The 21,319-nt window shown below is 46.8% G+C and overlaps 1 protein-coding gene across 6 annotated transcripts in view; it reads left to right on the top strand.

Moving 5' to 3' along the window:
- The window catches only part of Traf5 (TNF receptor associated factor 5), a 45,802-nt gene extending 30,276 nt beyond the window's left edge, over positions 1–15,526 (top strand). For 4 of the 6 annotated variants that reach the window (XM_008824816.3, XM_029559471.1, XM_017796049.2 and 1 more), the window contains 7 exons: positions 1,643–1,807; positions 3,620–3,697; positions 3,998–4,072; positions 7,020–7,112; positions 10,797–10,937; positions 13,089–13,257; positions 14,674–15,526. In XM_008824816.3, coding sequence (XP_008823038.1) covers positions 1,643–1,807; positions 3,620–3,697; positions 3,998–4,072; positions 7,020–7,112; positions 10,797–10,937; positions 13,089–13,257; positions 14,674–15,251 — 1,299 coding nt within the window. In that variant the 3' untranslated portion in view covers positions 15,252–15,526. Of the gene's footprint in view, positions 1–340; positions 399–1,642; positions 1,808–3,619; positions 3,698–3,997; positions 4,073–7,019; positions 7,113–10,796; positions 10,938–13,088; positions 13,258–14,673 lie in introns of all 6 variants that reach the window. The other 2 variants (XM_029559470.1, XM_029559472.1) reach the window with 2 other exon arrangements.
- The last annotated feature ends 5,793 nt before the right edge of the window (positions 15,527–21,319 follow it).

Genomic DNA, 21,319 nt, shown 5'->3' on the forward strand with positions numbered 1-21,319 from the left:
CCAGCTGGGGCTACAGGGAGACCCTGTCTCAAAAAAGACAAAAAAAAAAAAAATTATGTGTAAGAGTGTATTACCTGGATGCATGTAAGTGCACCCGTGTCATGCAGTGCCCATGGAGGTCAGAAGAGGGCGTCAAATCCCCTGGAAGTGGAGTTAGAAACAGCTGTTAGCCCCATGTGGGTGCTGGGAACTGAACCCTGGTCTTCTACAAGAGAAGCCTGTGCCCTTAACTGCTGAGCCGCCTCTCCAGCCCCAACTCTTGTTCTTTTCAAGAAAATGAGCAGCCAGCTGCTTCTGTGAAGAGTCAGACAGTGGATGATTTAGGCTTCACATCTCACAGCATTTCAGCCTGTCGGTTAAGAGCCAGCTGGGCCATCCAGACGGCTCCGTTGATAAAGGTACCTGTGGCCAAGCCTGCACCTGAGTTTGATCCCTGGAACCCCCAGGGTAGGAGAAAACCAGTTCCCACAGGTTGTCCTCTGAGCTACATACACAATGCTGTGGCACATGCACCCCACCCCTTGTAAATAAAAAAGTAGTGAAAATTTGTTTTATTAAAGACTTATTTATTTATATTTATTATGTCAGGGTCTCCCATAGCCCCAGCTGGCAAGGAATTCACTATGTAGACCAGGCTGGCCTCAGTCTCAGAGACGCCCACCTGCCTCTGCCTCTCAGTGCTGGGACTAAAGGTGTGTGCCACCACGCCCATTTCTTTGCTTATTTATTTTTATTTTATGTGTATGAGTGTTTTGCCTGCATGTATGTAAGTGCACCATATCTATACAATGCCAGACATCGAGTCCCCTGGAACTGGAGGTATGGACGGTTGTTGGCCACCATGTGGGTGCTGGGAACCAAACCCAGGTCCTCTACAACAGCAGCCGGCGCTCTAACCACTGACCCATCTCTCCAGCACCCCGAATTTTAAATTATTTTTCAAAGAGCCATATAGTAACGCTTTAGGCTGTGCAGGTCTCCCGGTCCTCGGCCGTCGCTCTGGAGAGCACAGCCCCCGTAGGCACAGTGAACGCTGGGCCGGCCTCGGCGGAGCCTGTGCGGGAGCGCCTTGCCGAGTCGGGTCCCCGAGACTTTGGCGCCTTGGCAGCAGCGCGGTCACTTGCAGCCGGTGGTTTTGTGGAAGGGCGTCTGCTTTTCGGTGTCCCGGCCCTGGCAGGCCCGCGGTGACCGGGCTGTGATAGGACGTTTCCCGGTCCCGCCTTCGGCCCAGGCACCCGCGGCTCCTCCTCTTCTGCCTAGTCCTCCTCCTATGAGGTGGACCGAGCCCTTCTTTCCTTCTGCCCGGCCTTTTACCATCTGCAGTGCGGAGACCGGGGCGAGGTGACGGTGGATGGAGCCGGCAGGCCGGGGGAGAATGTGCAAAGCCTGGCCTCTGGGCGTTAGCGGGCGCTGGGTTGTCTGAGCGGGCAGGCCGGGCCCACCCCACCCCTCCAGCCTCTCCTTCCTCCCCTAATTCCCACCAAGCCGTCCCGCAGGCCTCTGGGCCTGCCCTCAGCAGAGGTGGTGGGGTCTCCATGACCGGGCAGGCCCCCTGCAGCCCACCCGGCTCTTGGCCTTCGACCCAGCCAGCCTCTCCTGCTCCCTGCCCGACCGACCGGGAGCTGCTGTCCGCCCCTTGCAGGACCACCTTCAGCAGTGCCCCTTCCAAGCCGTGCCTTGCTCCAACGACAACTGCCGGGAAGCCATGCTCCGGAAAGACCTGGAAGAGCACCTGAGCGCACGCTGCCAGTTTCGAGAGGAAAAATGCCTTTACTGTAAAAAGGAAGTGGCCGTGATCAACCTGCAGGTAAGAGCGGGCAGCCTGTGGCGCCAGATTCTCCGTGGCCACAACAACTCGTCCGAACACAGATGCAAGCTCTTTGCTGACTTGTATGTACAGAGTGGGACCTAAAGAGAAGCATTATCTGGTTGGAGATGTGGCTCAGTGGCTGCGTGCTTACTAGCACGAAGAGAGCCCTGGGTTTGATCTCTAACCAGGCCTGATGGCTTGGGCCTCCAGTCAGGGCACTTGGAGGCAGGATGAACAGGAGTTCAAGGTCATCCTTGGTACACCACAAATTGAGGCCATCCGGAGCCACATGAGAACCTGCCTTTCAAAAAGAATCCTAGTAGCTTCTTTTGCAACAGACAGAGATTATTACAGAGTTCCATAGCTGGTCCCACCGAGAATAGTGTCTGTGAGATGCCCACCCCTAAGTCACACATCTACAATGGAACCTCTACACCTAAGGCTCACGGAACACCGTGGAACAGGGGTACAGAGAAGACTAACGCATCTCTCAGCTCTCATCAGAGAAGCTTCCTCACACAACAGAGGGTGATGAACAGAAAAAGGCCACAACTGGCCAAAGTGTAGAGAATGAGAGACTGCAGGGTGTGGGTCCCTGGACAGGACTCCTTCACCCACCCAGGACTCAGAGACCATTGTGGGAAAGGGGGCGGAAAGATTGTAAGAGGCAGCGAGGAGGTGCATGACCATAAGGAAACAGTCTTACAGACTCCTGGGACCTTGCTCATACGAACTTACAGCAATGGTGACAGTGTACATAAGACCCATGCAAACTCTGTCAGACAAAAACCAGCATAGAACTGGGGATTGGGCAGGAGGCTACCACTTGGGTGAGGCTCTATTGGCAGCTAATCACTGCTGGGTGAGAGAGAGTTGGTCTTCCTTGAGGGAGTGACACTAGGAATAGGCTGAACAGGCTCCAGTGCATGAACTCACACAAAGGGACATCTGGGCACACAAATTTGACTCAATAGGCCTTAACGTATATGGCAAAATGCATGAAGTCCTGTGGGTGGGCTGTGGGGGATTGCAGATAGGGAAGGGGGACGAAATATGATTAAGGTGCAGTGTATGAAAGTCAATAAAAAAATACATATTTTTTAAAAGCCCTATGCCAATCTGGTCTACATAGTGAGTTCCCTGTCTCAAAAAAAAAAAAACTATCACAGTGGCCTGTAGAGGTAGCTCAGTTGCTGTCATGCATCCCTAACATTCTCAAGGCCCTGGGTACAATCCCTACCACCACATAAACCAGGTTGGTTGTTCATACCTGTAATCCCAGCACTTGGGAAGTAGAGGCAGGAGGATCAGAAGTTCAAAGACGGTTCATCCTTGACTGCATAGGTGGTTCTCAAAGGGAGGGAACTATCTGGGATGTGATCTGTGAGAAGCCCAAAACCTTCTTGTTGGCAGGACTCCTCTCATTGGCAAAATAGCATAGGGCACCTGCTGTAAATGTGGACGGAGAGGAGGTGATGTTAATGGCTGCCCTCCAGATTCTGTCTCTGGCTGGAGAGGCAGGATATCAGTAATAGAGACCATGGACACCTTTTGCATGTGTAGACACCACACTAGTAATTCCCCAGGCCGCCTGCTTTGAGCCCCAAGCCTTCTAATCTTCCAGATGAGTTGGAAATTTAAATGTTTTAATTCATTTATATCAAGAAAGCAGACATCTCAACTCTTGTGGAACTGAGCTATAACTTCCTATGGAGGGCAAACCATGTGACATACCTCCCCAGACACGTGTGTGATCACTATGAGGCAGAGAACCTGGACTTTGTTTCCTACCCCCTCTCTCTGTTTCAGAATCATGAGGAAACCTCGTGTCCTGAGTGTCCAGTGTCTTGTCCCAACAAGTGTTTGCAGATTATCCCGAGGAATGAGGTAACTAATTTTGCCTCTGAAGAATCTGTAAGGGAAAGCTTTAGCAATCCATGTACTGTGCCTCCGATGAGATCTGAGAAGGCCTGGCATTTGCAGGATCCTGGCCATGGCTGCCTTTGCCTTCAGGTCCCGCCCCCTGCATGTAAGCCCTCTGTTTCCATCCTAGCTCTACCTCCCCAACTTCTCTCCTGCCCCTCACTTGCACCCAAGTCACCCTTGCTTCCCTGCTGGCTGCACTTCTGCCATGTGGTTGGGGAATCCAGTGATGAGTCTCCACAGTATAGACTGTCCATTTCGTAGGTGAATAAACACCTTGCTGTGTGTCCTGAGGCTGAAGAAGACTGTCCCTTTAAGCACTATGGCTGTGCTGTCCAGGTAAGGTGTGGCTGCCTTCTTTTCTGCCTGTATGAGTCAGTGATGGATTCATTTTATTCTTTGACTCTATTCAGAATATGGAGGGACGTGAAACCTTGAGAACTTTATAATTGTATTAGGGCTCTGCAGAGAACAGACCATATACATACATACATATATGCATGTATGTATTAAGATAGATGTGTAGAGAGAATTGTTCTAAAAAACTGGTTCCTGCCACTGTGGGGTTAACATGCCCTGCACCTGTGGGTTAGCCCAGTGACCTGGAAACTCGGGCTGGAGTTTGTGTCTCAGTCTTGGTAGGAACTGGAGAACTGCTTCTTCCTCAGATTAGCTCCTAGGCCTTCAGCACCCTGGCCGAGGCCCGTTCACATGTGGCTGGCTGGGTCATCATGTCTACAAAACACTCTCACAGTTGCACCTAGACTAGTTTTCACTGAATGAGGTACCATAGCCCAACCAGATTGTCACATAATTAACCATGGTAGTAATGATTTTTAATTCTGCTCCATTGCTTCTACCATGGTTTTGGAACCTTCCAGAGTCATTCCTCCCATGATCACAAATCCTGGCTTTATGATACCACTGTAATCACTACATACTCAGAAACAAAGAGATGTGAGTCTGTGGCTGTTGCTCACCAGTGGAGTGCCTGCTTAGCACAGTGAGGGAGGCCCTGGGTTTGATTCCTACCACTGAAAAAAAATTGCTGAAACAAAGTGATTTGAAATCATGTTTTTAAATAGCTTTTAATACTTTTAAGTACCTTTAAAATAAGTATTCAATAAATTAGGCATGGTAGCACATACCTCTAATCTAGCACTTGGGAGGCAGAAGCAGGCAGATCTCTATGAGCTGGAGGCCAGCCTGGTCTACATAGTGAGTTCCAGGTCAGCTGGGGCTACAGGGAGACCCTGTCTCAAAACAAACAAAAAATTCAATAAATTGTGTAAAATAAATTAAAAATAAAATAAAATTTGGGGGCTGGAGAGATTGCTCAGTGGTTAAGAACACTGACTGTTCTTGCAGAAGACCCAGGTTCAAATCTCAGCACCCACATGGCAGCTAACAACTGTCTATAACTCCAGTTTCAGGGGATCCGACAGCCTCTTCTGTCCTCCGTGGGCATTGAAAGACACTGGTGCACTTACCTACATGCAGGCACAACACTCATACATATAAAATAAAAATAAAATATTAGAAAAGGAAAATAAAGTTTGATCACTACTTCAGTCCTTTTAAGAAATTCCAGTAGATCAGAGTTTTAGAAATTAAAATATATCATGCTGTATATTAGCCCATAGATACTGTAAGTCTAAAATTACCCCAAAATAAAGCTCATTTCAAAAGTCATTAAATACTAGAAGGGATTTTTTTATTCTTCAAATAAAGAAACTTTCTCTTTTTTGATATTTTTATTTTATGTGTATGAGTGTTTTGTCAGCATATATGTAAGCGGACCAATGTCTGTGAAAGCCAGAAGAGGACGTTGGATCCCCTGGAACTGGAGTTATGGTTGTTAGCTGCTATGGGGGTGCTGGAAACCAAACCTGGATCCTCTGCAAGAGGAGTCAGTGCTCTTAACCACTGAGCATCTCTCCAGCCCCTAAGAAACCCTTTGAACCACAAAGACAGAGTCATTTTGATAAGTTTAATCACAAATATGTAAAACTTCTACATGATTTTAAAAACATGATAAAGTGAAATGGTAAGCCATAATTTAGAGGAAATTTTACAACATACAACCAGACAAAAAGGACTATCTTCTTTAACATACAAATAATTCTATGTGTGAATAAAATATACAACTTAATACAAAAATGTTTATATGTATGTGCATACATACATACACAGAGGCAATTTCAGAAAAACTATAAGTGGTTGATATATATATAAAAGTATAAATTATAATTTCTTCATCTTAACAAATATTGATGTATTTATAATATCCAGCTGTTTTGAAGGGTGGCTTGGTTACATCTATGAAGAGAAATGAACCTATACTTTAACCTTGCATTGAGACTGTAGGAATTTATATCATAGATACCCTTTTGTAAGTGTGCAGTGGTCCCACACAAAGGCACACACAGGTGCATATGCTGGTCAACCCCTAGCCACCCCAAAATGTGTATTATTAAGAGCCCATACATAGATGAGTGACAGCTGGTGGTTGTGTTTGGCGCCGAAGGGGTGCCGCTCACCTCTCATTGTGAAATGCACCATTGCCTGCAGCTCTGAAAGTGCCCTTTACAGTCAGGAAAAACCCCAGCTGTGCTGTGTTCCGGAGCTTGTCTCAATACCAGAGCTGAGAATAGCTTGCAGGGGTGATCTCTGGAACCTTGGAACACTCTACTACCAAGGGGCAAATCCTCAACTGAAGGAACCCTGGTGAACAATGTTGGCTTAGAATACATGGATCACTTTGGCTTTTAGTAGTAAAGGCCATTGGCAAAGAAACAGCTTAATCATCAGGGCACATGTAACATTTATTCTCTCAAATATATTCTATGACTCTGAGCACAACATGTTTCCATGGGCTGAAACTAAAATCAGGTGGCATGCTTTCTGTCCCCGACAGCAGTACAGTATAGAAATGTGCTCAGGAGGAGAGAGAATGGGCCTAGGCTCGAAACCACTCTGCAGGTAAACCACCAGGAAGTTGTCTATAGGAAACGAAAGGGGCGGGGTCTTTGCCTCCTCTACACCCCACAGGAACGCAGACAACATGCAACTACGGCCTGATTCTCTCTTTTTTAAGTTTGCCTCCTGGGGACGAGAGGATTCTAAAGCTGGAAAAGGACCTGGTGGAGTCCCTTTTCCTACAGCCCTCTAGGAGCAGGTGCATATGGAAACTCAGCAAGTTGCTGAGGGTCTACGCTAGCCGAGTACCCCACCACCCCTCATTTGGGGGTGCTTCTCAGTAACTGGGCTTCTTTTTTGCTTGAAGGAGAAGCGGGGGAAGCTTCAGCAGCACCAGCAGGTGGCCCTGCGCGAGCACATGCTGCTGGTTTTAGAGAAGAATTTCCAACTAGAACAGCAGGTGGGTCAGAGAGAAGGGGGTGGAAGGGGAGTGGCGTCACTGGGGTTTGGCTGCTCTGTTTTCATTTTCTCAGTGGGTCGGTGTAAGTCCAGTGACGCTGGATGCCCTTCTCCTAACGGCCACACACTCAGGAATGTAGAACGTTGGCTGGAAGGTACTCCTGAGTTCTTAGGGCTCATCCCCTCACCCAGCAGGTGAGGTAACTAAGCTCAAGGATGCACTGGTGTCTGTAGCACTAAGGGGCAGATTCCGGCTCAGTATCTCAAGCCAACACCCCTGGTGGCTCACCATACACTCTGCAGCCTGTCCTGCACCCTCTGGTCCCTACTTGGGACCTAGTAGCTGTTTGATTTGGTTTTTTGGGTTTTTTTGGGGGGGGGTATTTTTGAGACAGGGTTTCCCTGTAGCCACAACTGGCCTGGAACTTGCTGTGTACACCAGGCTGGCCTCAATCTCATAGAGATCTGCCTGCCTCTGCCTTCCAAGTGAGTGCTAGGGTTAAAAGTATGCACCACCACACACAGCCCACTTGATACTTAAATTAAATCAATCTGAGCATAAAACAGCAGTTGACCGTCCTAAGTACTGTGGGTTTTATAATTGTAAGTCTGACTGCCTTTGAGAAGCTTTGCAAGGTGGGAAATGTATGCTTCATACATACATACTTCACTGAGCTGTGGTTATCATGAGATATGCCTGCCCTAGTGCCTGGAGCATCCATAGACCACATCAATAAACTCTGATCCTAATGAGCTGTTGTTAGGAAACCTAATTATTTTAGAGCTATCGCAGAAGCTTTCAACCCACACACGTGAGAAATCTGTCTTCAGAGAAGGAATTTTAATAGTGCTGATCATTTTGTGAGGTATGATCCCATATTCAAGTGGGTATGTGAGTTTTTAGCCAGGAGAAAATTTGAAAACTGGATTCAACAGTAACTGTGGTCAAGGCACGCTACCCAGTAACTGCAAGTCCTATGTGCACTGCTCTCTTCGCGTATCCATCAGTTCATGGAGTACAGTTCATGTCGGGGGTAGGGGCATTCCTAGGGACAGTCAAGAAAGACATAGCCTCTACTTTGAAGAATCACAGAAATAGAATCAGGTAGGCCACTGCCTCCTGGGACACCAGATAACCGTGTGGGTACTGGGGTTGCAGCAGAGCTTCGGGAAAGCTGTGAAAGTCTTTTCAGGGTGGATTCCAAGCTGTGTCTTAAAGGAAGAAAAGCTTTGTCAGTTGCAGTGTCTTGGAAATAGGACGTGCAGAAGGCTGGAGCTTATGCATGACAGGCCCGAACGAGATGCCAGAGGCCTACAGAAGTAGGATCCTCAGGTTCCTGGACACCCAGGGCATGAGATGGAACATCTGGGGACTGATGTTCGGATCACTACAGCATTAGTCTTCTGAGAGCTAAGATCTGATACTGTATATTCAATTATTGTCTTAGCATATATACTCTGCCTTGTTTCAGAAAGGATTTAAGGGGCAAAAGTTGGAACTAATGTTTTGCAGTGTTAGGGAAACACTTGGTCTGATAGTTGTTTAGTTTTCTTAAAAGCAAGGCATCTGGGAGCTGGAGAAATGGCTCAGCGGTTAAGAACACTGGTGGTTCTTGCAGAAGACCCGGGTTCGAATCCCAGCACCCACATGGAAACTAACAACTGTCCGTAACTCCAGTTCCAGGGGGATCTGACAGCCTCTTCTGACCTCCAAGGCCAGGCAGCTTGGTCACTTCTCTCTTCCCTGGTTTCTTCATGTGTAAATGGGGCTGTGGCAGAGGGAGAGTAGAGGAAGCCAGAGGCTGGGGCTGGTGACGGTAGGGCATATCCACTTGCCTGTGGCTGCAGAGCACAGGGAGATATTCTGAGGTTGACATGGAGACAGAGCCTAGGAAAGTTATTGACTGAAATGGGCACCCCAAGAACAAGTAAGGGTAGGGAGAGGGGTGCTGGGTTTGGTTTTGGTCAGTTGGAGAGGTGGTGTCTACTCTAGGGGTCCACAGAGAGGATTCTGAGGTCAGAGGTCAAGGCAGAGGTTGTAGTGACTTGTACATTCATCCATCAAACAGGCACTGAGTGTCCGTATCAGGCACCATGCTGGGTCCAGAGAATAAAGAAGTGAGACACAGTCTCAAGAAACAGTGCGGTGGAGGGAAAAGAGCAACAACGAAAGCAAGCCACAGGTGGAACGGGGCTAGTTATGGGCAGGCACTGGGACTGGAGGGGCCTGTGTGAGTGAGTGTTTCCAAGACACAGCACTGAGTGGCAGCATTGGCAGGGCAGTTTCCTGATGAGGAGGGAAGTGCCTGTGGGAGCAGGGCCTGGGGGAACTAGGCGTTGTGCAGTCTTGCTGGGCAGGGTGCACATGGGTTAGGCATGACGTCAGAGCAGATCACATAGAGTCCCATGTGACCTGAAAAGGAGAACACTGGAGATGTTGGAGTATGGGAAGCACAGGATCAGATCTGTCTCCTGTTACGCTGGCCACGGTACAGGATTAAAGTACAGAACAAGACCAAAACCTAGGAAAGCATTGCTCACTGAGCAACTGGGTATCACACCCACTGGCCCCTGGCTCTGTCCAGTTGCTGTGAGATCCAGCTGGTCCCAGCTCCCGTGAAGGATACATGCACCTGTGTCACATAGAAGGTCCAGTCTGGGACCATGTGGGAATCTGTTTGTCACAGTCTAGGTGAGACACAATGAAGATGGAGACTGCTGGAACAGTGAGCAACTGCATGTGGCTGCCATCCCAGCCCTTGAGAGGTGGAGGCAGGATTAGGTCATCCTCAGCTACATAGATGGTTCCAGGTCAGCAGTGCCACATGAGACTGTCATAAAACAGAAACAATACAAACAGATGAGGTGAGAACTAGATGGAAGAGGCTTTGGGTTTATCCTTTTGTGAGTAAAGGTTGTCCAGCTGCAGTCTGAGTGAATGCGTGGAGAACAGGTGTCTGGGCTTCTTTTGGGTTTCTGGTGGTTTCCCTCAAATACATTACAAACTCTGGGCAGGAGGAGAGATGGCTTAGCAGGTAAAACCATTCACTGCACAGGTGCGAAGGTCTGTCTGAGTTCAGATCCCACCAAGTTTAAAAAAAAAAAGCCAGGGTCACTGCACGGAGGCCCAGCTCCAGGTTCAGTGAGAGACTCTGTCTCAAGGGAATGAGGCAGAAGGCAGTAGAGAACACTGCACATACACACACAGGTACACACAACATGTGTGCATACATCATACATATGTGCACACACACAAATAGATAATGAATTCCAAGTAAACACACTGGGCAGCTGGTTTGGCTGCCGCTTGTTAGTTTGTGTGCCGACAGGGTACTCGATGGAGTTCTTTGAGGATGAGTGGAAGGTCAGAGGTCTGGTAGCCTTGTGGCAGTGTGGGCGGTACCTTGGCTCTCTGATTAGCTCGTGCTGACAGGACGAAGTGAACCAGTTCAGTCAGTTTGGCCTCATGATGTCCTCCGTCATCAGCTGCCATCACTGGGTCAGAGATAAAAGATTCCGTGGATCTGGATTGGGGACTACCTGCAAATATTTTCCTAGACGCACATGGGAATCTGCTTGGGATATTATCCTAGAGCTGCGTGTGTGTCTCTGCCTGCAACAGACTCTTTGCATGTCCCTGCCCTTCAGTAGCTTCATGTCTCCTCATTCACATGCTTATTATTAGATTTCGGACTTACATAAGAGTCTAGCGCAGAAAGAAAGCAAGATCCAGCAGCTGGCGGAGACCGTGAAGAGATTCGAAAAGGACTTCAAGCAGTTCACCCAGCTGCTGGGCAGAAACGGAAGCTTCCTCTCAAACATGCAGGTGAGGCACGGTTTTCCACTCAAAGCCAGGGCCTGGCGCTCAGTCAGCAGGGAGGGTTTTTCTTTTTAACTTCTTAAATGGAAATGATTTCAAACACATAGAAAAGCTTCGAGAATCTGACAGCTCCAGGAGCACCTACATCTCTGTCTCCGCCACCCCCACGTCTCCCTCTCTGTCACCCCATTTGCTTCACCTCCAGCATGCCTCCCCGCTGGGTGCATGCACAGGGAACACCCGAGAGAATACTGCATGCCCTTTGCTCTGAAAGCTTCAGAATTTCCCGAGAGGAAAGCCCATCTGCATATAACCCCAGGACTCTTAGCAATGTCAGTCAGTTCAACGTTTATACAATACTTCCATAAAATGTATGGCACCTAGAGTTTTGACTGATGTTGGGTTGCTGTTACCCTGTTTGAGACACGTCGAGAACATCCTGTTCTGCATTTACAGACGACAAAGCAAAACCATTAATTCTCCCTGGGAAGAGCATACATTAAATTCACTAAAATAGAGTAAAAAGAATCACTTGGTAAATCTTAATATTAAATACTTATAAATGGGGCTGGAGAGATGACTCAGATGTTAAGAGCATATATTGTTCTTCCAGAGCATCTAAGCTTGGTTCCCAACTCCCACAACTGCCTGTAACCCCAGCTCCACGGGGGATCCAATGACTCTGGCCTCTGTAGGCCTCACGTGCACATACCCACATACACACACAAAAAAATAAATTGATTAAAAGATTTATTTTAAGGCTGGGCATAGTGGCGCATGCCTTTAATCCCAGCACTTGGGAGGCAGAGGTAGGTGGATCTCTGTGAGTTTGAGGCCAGCCTGGTCTCCATAGGAAGTTCTAGGCCAGCTGGGGTTACAGGGAGACCCTGTCTCAAAAAGACCAAAAAAAAAAAATTTATTTTGAAAAATCATAAATGATTCCTACTGAATAGAAGTTCTTATCATGATTATAAGATTTGTGATGAAAGATTTTAAGATATGTGATAAGACTAATACACTTGGAATTTGAATTTTCCTGGAAAATCTAGGCCATGTAAGTTCCATGCTTTTTCAGCATATCATATACATGTACACATAATATACATGTGGTACATATGCCCTATATGTATGTGCAGGTGTGTGCATACATGTGTATGCATGTGTATGTGAATGTGTCCAGAAAGAGAAATCTAACATAACTATTATCTCAGTTCTGACCTTTTTCTAAACGAAGACCACCAAGTTAGAATTAAGGGCAAGGTGGAGCAGTTTAAGTCTCCCAGCTGGGAGAGCAGTGGATTGTGAGGCCTCTTCCAGGCTGTGGCCCACTCTGCTCAGGCCAGAACAGGCAGTGTGGTCCAGCTCACGCTCAGCCACCTGGCAGAGTGGCCTCCTGGGGAAGGCAGTGCTAAGATGAGCCAGAGAACACACAGTAAGGGGAGAAGACCAACAGGGAAATCAAGGGCAGATTACTCTAGCTGTTGGTACAGAAAAGCTCAGATTTACCACAGGCATTGGCTAGGAGAGGAGGAGGAGCAGCAGAGGCTCATCTCTGATCCTCAGCATTCTCGGGACTCTGTTTCACATCATTAACTGATTAAATACAAATGCCTGAGCTAAAAATTTCAATCTTCGGGGAGGAAAGATAGAAAGAACGAGGGAGGCACAGCCAAATCAAATAGAGTCCTACAGGTTCCTGGGACCTTGCTCGTATGGACTTACAGCAATGGTGTCAGCATGCACAAGACTCATGCAGAGTCAAGCAGACAAAAACCCAGCACAGAACTGTGGAAATGGACAGCTGGCCCCAATCTTAGTTGAAGAATTATTGGCAGCTAATTACTGCTGGGTGAGGAAGAGCTGATCTTCATGAAGGGACTCTAGATAGGCTGAGTAGTCTTCAGTGGATGAACTTGCACTGAGGGACGTCTGGGGACATAACTTGCAACGATAGGCCTTGACACAAATGACAGACTGTATGGACTCTAGTGGGGGGGGGGTCTATGGGAAGGGCCAGTGGGGAAGAGGGTATAAAGATGATTAAGATGTTCTGTATGAAATATACAAAAGTTCAATAAAATTTTTTTAATTCAGTTTTAACAAATCACTAAATATTAACCAATTTTTTTAATACTGTGACCTCTTTTGTACTGAAAGGTTCTCACCAATCACATTGACAAGTCCACTTGGCTAGAAGCACAAGTGTGTCAGTTACTCCAGATGGTTAACCAGCAACAAAGCAAATTTGACCTGAGACCTTTGGTGGAAGCAATTGACACCGTGAAACAGAAGATCACCCTGCTGGAAGCCAGGGATCAAAGACTGGGTATGTCTGGGGGTTCCTGCTCTGCTCAGCATGTTTAGGAACTGCACTGAAGTCAGCCCGCTCCAGGGTACGCACTGGCTGAATGCCATGGTTGTGAAGCGGTGTGAGAGTCTGGCTGCCCAGGCTAAAATGAGGGCCACCTTGACTGGGGTGGAAACAGTGCTGGTTTTTCAGACAATTGGAAAATAAGCTAAGGGAGAGAGGTGATAGATGACTGCTGTAGTGCAGAGAAGTGTAAGAGGATTTGGCTATTAAAAAGCATGCTAGGGCCGGCCAGATGCCTCAGCTGGTAAAGGTGCTTGCTTCACAAGCATGACCACCTGAGTTTGGCTCCTAAAATCCTAACATGACAGAGGGAGATAAACAAGTCCTAGAAGTTGACCTGACTTCCACATGTATGCCTGCACTGACATTCAATCATGCACACACATGCAGACACGTTTTTTCATTTTTTTATGTGTATGAGCATATTGCCTGCATGTATGCTTATACACTCATGTGTGCAATGCCCACAGAGGTCAGAAGAGGGCATCAGATCTCCTAAAACTGGAGTTATGGATGGTTATGAGCCATCGTGTGGGTACTGGGAATCAAATCCTCTGCAAGAACAGCCAGGTCTCTTAACCGCTGAGCCATCTCTCTGGCCCCCCTTTTTTAAATTTTAAAAGCAGCCAGGCATGGTGTCTTGTGATTTAATCCCAGCACTCAGGAAGCAGAGGCAGGCAGATCTCTGTGAATTCAGGGGCAGCCTGGTCTACATAGTGAGTTCCAGGCCATCCAGGACTGTATATTAAGACCCTGTGAGACCTGACTCAGAAAACGAAGCAGGGAGCAACTGAGGAAGACACCCAACACCAACCTCCACATGCACACATGTGCCCTCTCCATGCCCCACATAGATATGTTCTAGTTAGGAAGGTTTGAGGCTCCACATGGGAATTCACTCAGGTGGAAAGCTCAGCATGTCTTATACCTGGGCAGGCTTTGGGTTACAAGTTCACATCCCTGCTTGTATCTAATCCGTCTATGATTTTAGGGTTACCTCTTCAGAGGGGGGAATGTTAGAGTAGCCAAAAGCCCCATAAAAATAAATCAAAGAAGAAAGAGTACATAAAGTTATCAGAAAAAAGTGATGGGGAGATATGGGAGGAGTTGGAGAGGAGGGAGTGGGCATGGATTTGATCAAAACACCTTATATCCATGTATGAAATTCTCAATAAATTATTTTTTTTTTAAAGTTCACATCCCTGTTAGCCTGGTGCCAGTTTACCAGGGCACGGCACCCACTGAGTTAGTGTCAATGATATAAGTGGTACATGTATGATCTTAAGTTTGGTTTAACGTTAGGATGCCAGTATTCTCTGGCTCTCTTTAGGTAACAGGCCTGTGTTTTAAGCACTTGTGTTTGCCTTTCAGTCGTCTTAGAAGGGGAGACTAACAAGCACGACACCCACATAAACATCCACAAAGCACAGCTGAATAAAAATGAGGAGCGGTTTAAGATGCTGGAGGGTGCCTGTTACAGTGGGAAGCTCATCTGGAAGGTGACAGATTACAGGGTGAAGAAGAAGGAGGCTGTGGATGGACACGCAGTGTCCGTCTTCAGCCAGCCCTTCTACACCAGCCGCTGTGGCTACCGGCTCTGTGCTAGAGCATACCTGAATGGGGATGGGTCTGGGAAGGGGACACACCTGTCCCTGTACTTTGTGGTGATGCGAGGGGAGTTTGACTCCCTGCTACAGTGGCCGTTCAGACAGAGGGTGACCCTGATGCTTTTGGACCAGAGTGGCAAGAAGAACCACATCATGGAGACCTTCAAAGCCGACCCCAGTAGCAGCAGCTTTAAGAGGCCGGATGGAGAGATGAACATTGCCTCTGGCTGTCCCCGCTTTGTGGCGCACTCCACCCTGGAGAATGCCAAGAACACCTACCTTAAAGATGACACCCTGTTCTTGAAAGTGGCTGTGGATTTAACCGACCTGGAGGATCTCTAACTATGGTGTGACAGGAAAGCTTCATGGGTCCAGACAATGCAGAGGACACAGGGCGACCGCATCCGCCTCCTCTTAGACTCAGTGTGCATTTGAATCAGCCTTTTGCCTTTCGTGTCAGAAGTGCCGTCTTTCGTACCGGATCCTGCCCCAGTTTGAAAGTTAAAAACTCTTAGACTATTATTATTTATATTTTTATATTCTATGAAGGATTATCTGTCTTGGAAATAAAGCCTGTCTCTCAGCGGTGCTGAGGGCTGTCCCAGGTGCTGTTGGAATGACCGGTTGAAATGCTTTGGTAGCTGTCAGGGCCTGTTGCTTCCCCACCTGACCCTAGGCCTGCAATATGTGCTTCAGACAATATATTTGCACCATATTTCTTGAGTTAAGTACTTAATTTCCGGAAATTACTGCACAGCTATGTATTTTCACAAAATTCACCAGCAGTTTGAAGCAGTTTTACAAAGCTGCAAAATACGTGGCAAGTGGGGTAAGCATTTTGTCTTCCTCCTGAAGTACTCAATAGTATGTTAAGTAAGCTAACCTCATAAAATTTAGATTTCATTGGGTTAGACCATGTGAAAAACTTGTTTTCCTAGGTCAAAATAGTGAAATGTACTCGTTTCATAAAAGCCAACCAGATGAATATGGTATGTGTATATAAACCATTTAGAGGCATTTTGGTAATGATCGTTAACATGGGGATGAGCAGAATGTATGATAGAGAAAATGTCACAAATGCATAAAGGGAATTTAAAAGAGGATCTCCCCTTTGGTACGGGTGGTAGCCATCAAAACTGATCATAGAAATAGCAACTCCTTTTTAAAATTTTCTGTGTTTTGCTTCTGTGTATGTATATACACCTCATATGTGCCTGGTGCCCAAGGAGGCCAGAAGAGGGTGTCAGATCCCCTGAAACTGGAGATAGCTGTTAGCTACCATGTGGGTGCTGGGAATCGAACCCAGTACCTCTGCAAGAGCAGCCAATGCTCTTAACTGCTGAGCCATCTCTCTAGCCCCTAACCCTCGTTTTGGGAGAACTTGAATTTACTGTATTGACAAATGGGCATTTATACAGATTTGTGAAGTTTTCTATCAAGAGTCCTGAATACTTTGTGATAAATGATCATGTTCTTACACATCTGTCTTTGTGGGTCTGAGTGTAAATCTAAATCATGATGTGTCTTTTCAACTCTATAACCCTAAGATTGATGCATGCCAACTTCTTCTGATTAGAAAGGCTGGTATGCCATCTTCCACTGCTCATATACAGCTGGCTCTTGATCATGGGTCCTGGCCCAGGGGCCACTACAGAGCTCACTCAGGTGGCCATGCACCTTACAATCTGAGTACTTAGCCCTATACAAGAAACATAGCTTCTGACGGGCTCTGGGAGTGCCAGAAACTCTCTTAATCTTTTCTGTGGCATATCCAGGATGCTGAAGATGCATCCAACAGGAGTCCTCTCAAAGGACTGAGCTCAAAGCAATAGAGAAATATAGGAAGTGCCATGCTGTGGCTGCTGGTGAGCTCTGACTGCAGACAAACCCAGGAGCTGTGTCTCTAGCCCACAAGGCCAGGGCACTCTGGGTTTGTTTTACTGCTTCACCTTCCAGAGCAGGAGGTCATACTGTGAGTAGTTTTAAACAAATAACAGTTAGTTAGTTAGTTAGTTAGTGGGGGGGAGAGCACATGCCATGGTGTGCCTGTGGTGATCAGAGGATGGGTCTCTCTACCACATGAGTCCCAGGGATTAAACCCAGATAGTCAGGCTCAGCAGTAGCCTTTACCCACTGAGCAATCTTGCTGGCCATATTGTAAGTAGTTTCAAACCACATGGAAACTTTTTTTTTTTTGAGACAGGGTCTTCCTGTAGCCCCAGCTGGCCTGGAACTCACTCTGTAGACTAGGCTAGCCTCCATCTCACAAAGATCCACCTGTTTCTGCCTCCCAAGTGCTGGGATTAAAGGTGTGCGCCACCACGCCCAGCTGGAAAACATTTTAAGGTGAACTTATCAAATTGCTGGTTCTGTATGTTAGCCAGCCTTCATGCACAGAAAACATGTAACTTTATGCAGGTTTGATGACCACGTCCATCTAGCACTGTGCATATAAAGTATGTTGTGGTATGGTTAGCTCAGAGTTCAGAATCCTGCCATCACTAAAATAGTGATCACATAACACAGTAAAAAGCAGTGCTTTTTCACAAAATAAGTGTTAGGGTTTGGACCCACAGCCACTCCCTTCCCCAGTGCAGCCAGACCCCACCAGTTTGCCAGCCCCTGAGAATGCAAGAACCGAGTTGATGAGCACCCTGGTCTTTGAAGTCAAGAGAAGCAGACTTTTCTGCACCTTTTGGCCAAAGACAGCTTGCTTTCCCTTTGATGATCTTGAAGGGTAAACAGACACCTCTAGACCCAGATCCTGGCTGACCTGGATGGAAGGGGGCGGGTTTTAACTGAAGCTGTTCTGACAAGTCCTGCTCTCCCCACAATTTTTAAAAATATGTTCCTGCCTTCTGCAGCCCCCTATAAAAGACCCCAGCCCATGACCCATGGGCTGACTTTTTCCCCGCCCTAAGGGACTTGTCCTGTGCAAGGTTTCCTTTGCTAATAAATTCTATCCTGCTGGAGTTTTGTTTTTATTTTTTTTTTCTGTGTCCTGGTGCTTTCTCCTGATCAACCAAATTCATCCATCCACTTCATCTATCAATAAGAATTGTGATTCTTATTTTTAAAAAGATGGATCCATATAAGCTAGTTTTCCTCTGAGTTGAATAGTTGTTTTTATTCTGTAGTGATTTTTTTTTTTTTTTTGGTTTTTTTGAGACAGGGTCTCCCTGTAGCCCCAGCTGTCCTGGAACTCACTATGTAGACCAGGCTGGCCTTGAACTCACAGAGATCCGCCTGCCTCTGCCTCCCGAGTGCTGGGATGGAGTAAGGTGGGGTTGTGGGAACATGTAATTAGTGTGTATTGATAAGTGAGAATTCTGACCTCTGAATTCTGGTGTTTTTAGAGAAATGAGAGATATTCACAGGATGAGTGATGACAGCAGGTAGCACAGTGAGGTCTGAGCCATTCACTGGACATTCAGCCCCTCCCACCGACAACCTAGAAAGTGGTTAGAGACCGCAGTCTCAACCTTACATAAAAATCCTTAGCTGGAGCCAGGCATAGTGATCCCAGCACTTGGGAGGCAGAGGCAGATGGATCTCTGTAAGTTCAAGGCCAGCCTGGTCTACATAGTAAGTTCCAGGACAGCTGGGGCTACAAGGAGACCCTGTCTCAAAAAGACCAAAAAAAAAGAAAAAAAGAGGGAGTTGGAGAGATGGCTCAGTGGTTAACAGCACTGACTGCTCCTGCAGAGGACCCAGGTTTGATTTCCAGCACCCACATGGAGACCAACAGCCATCCCTAGCTCCAGTTCCAAGGGGATTCCATACCCTCTTCTGACCTCTGAGAGTATTGCATGACACCGGCGTACTTACATACATGCAGGCAATACACTCACACTCATAAAATAAAAATATTAAAAAAGAGAAGAAAAACTGTGGGGCTATTGGGGTTGGAGTTTCTGATGCCCTTTTTTCTTCTAAGCAGGCTACATTAAAGAGGCTAAAACAGTGTTTGGGGCTGTGTGAAATATACATATTTGAAACTCCATACAGAAATCAGACTAACTCCAGAGTTTCTAAGGCATTGAACACAGGAAAAAATGTGGTCAGTTCCTTACAGAAGAATACTGAAGGAATAATGGGGCTTGAGTAGAGAAAATATACTTAGGGTTGTCAGGGTAGGCCTGGTGATCGCATGGCGTATTTTCTGAAAGGCAGGTGCTTTGGAGCATGCATAACATCTGAGAAATTTCCTGAGAAAACTTGCCTCCTTGACTCGCTTTGTAGCACAGGCTTGTGACCTGGGCCCCACCAAACAGGCACACCATGCCCAGCCTGAACTTGAAAGTGAGCAAGATGAAGATAGTTCCTGACTCACTGCCCAGCGATGACCCCAGTGTATGTGGATGTCATGGACTGTGTCGATGGCTTTGCACTAGATCCTGGTGTGTCTGGGGCTGTTGTATCTACGCATGGCTTCTGGGGCCCCTGAAGTCTTCAAGCTGTAGACTACAGTTAATTACTCATTCCCAACTGGTGTAGATTCTGTGTTCATAACAGAATCTGACTGAATCAAGCTGAAATCTGAAAGCCACATCAGCAGGGGGGGTGGATCAGATGAGCAGAGGGCAGCCAGGAGGTGGGTCAGGGACTGAGAAGGAGCCAGGGTACTGCAGTCCAGTAGGGAAGGGGTGAGTGGCATTTGATGGGGTAGTAAGGGAGGGCAGAGCTCTGCATCTAGTGAGAACCTTTGTGGTTTATGTGAAATAATCTAAGCTAACATGTTTTGAACAGGGTGATGTATATCTGATCATGATTCCTGCTTTTAAAAATACTTTATGTATTTAATCCCAGCACTTGAGAGGCAGAGGCAGGTGGATATCTGCAAGTTCAAGGCCAGCCTGGTCTACATAGTGAGTTCCAGGACAGCTGGGGCTACAGGGAGACCCTGTCTCAAAAAGACAAAAAAAAAAAAAAAACCCCAAAAACAGAGGCAGAAGAGAAGACGCCTTATACAGGACTAGGTGTGGACACCCCATGGATGAGCCAGACCCAGGCTGGACATGCTTTTACTATCAAAAGAGGAATCTCAAAGAGGGCAGGACAGGAACATGATTGTTATGGCTTCAGCTATGAGAGCTAGTATCTCCATTGCTGTGATACAGTCAGAGAAATTCTTGCACAGGAGATGTACAAGAAAGTCTACTGCCTGCACCATCTGTGATAGCAAAGGAAGAAAACCCAAGGAGGGTGAAAATGTGTCGGTTCCCCCACAGAACAAAGGCTGCACACTGCTCTCGGCAGAGCAAGCCAGGACAGCCACTGAGAACGACCTGTACTACCAAGTCAGCGAACCTGGGCATCCAATTTAGCATTTGTGCATTTTCTTAGCAACAAATTTACTATCAGAGTAAACAAAAACAGAAAAAAGGCCAAGACAATCCAACTTCCGAATTTGGACACACAAATCCTAAATTAAACACAGCAAACCACACCCAGCAACATACAGAAAGAATAATGCATGCTAAGGCCAAAGGATAGTTCACTGCTAGGAAGTCTAACTGCACACACCCTCCACCTTGCAAGTCCATCACCACACATATCCTAAAGACATTCTTACTGTACACCTAAGAGACTGTGTGCAAAGTATCCAGTATCTCATGTTGTAATAGCAAAAATTAAGGAAATCATTAAATTACTAGCAAGAGAAACAGTAAATGGCTGAATAGGCTCACCGTGGAATGCTATATATCAGTGAAAAGCAGAAAGTTAACTATAACTGTATGAATTGGTGTGGAAATTTTCCACTATGGGTAAGTGGTAAAAACAAATCACAGAAATACAGAATGCTGCATGCTACCCGTGCAGCTCCATGTTCTTACTATGGTGTGTAAGCGTTCATAGGAATAAGATGCCAAATTCAAGGAGTACAGAGCTGGGAAGAGAGGTGGACGAGAGTCCAGAATGGTTCTCAGGGCGCTGAGGCAAGTGGGAGTTAAAGCTGGGTAGTCGGTGCCTATGTGGTGTCGATTCTCTGTAACGTTATACATTTACAGTACTTCATAATGAACTTTTCTGAGAAAGCTCTCCTGCAGCCAACTTCAACTAGACAGTAAGCAAAGGCTGGTCCTGGACTCTTGATTCTCCTGCCTCCACTTCCCAAGTGCTGAGATTAGATGTGGACTACCATACCTGGGCCTCATATTAAACATTTTAAAGAAATTTTCAAGAAACTTCAAGATTCTATGAAAAGAGTAACAAACCCCAAGAAATAAGAAGGAACGGATGAAGGCGGAGATAACAGAGTGAGGCACTTACAGAGTCAACAGAAGTCAGAAGCGAGCTCAGCAAGTGTATTTTATTTTTGGCTTTTTTTTTTTGAGACAGGGTCTCCCTGTAGCCCCAACTGGCCGGAAACTCACTATGTAGACCAGACTGGCCTCGAACTCACAGAG

The sequence above is a fragment of the Nannospalax galili genome, unplaced genomic scaffold (genome assembly GCF_000622305.1).
Source record: "Nannospalax galili isolate Female #2095 unplaced genomic scaffold, S.galili_v1.0 scaffold648, whole genome shotgun sequence".
Classification (NCBI taxonomy): domain Eukaryota; kingdom Metazoa; phylum Chordata; class Mammalia; order Rodentia; family Spalacidae; genus Nannospalax; species Nannospalax galili.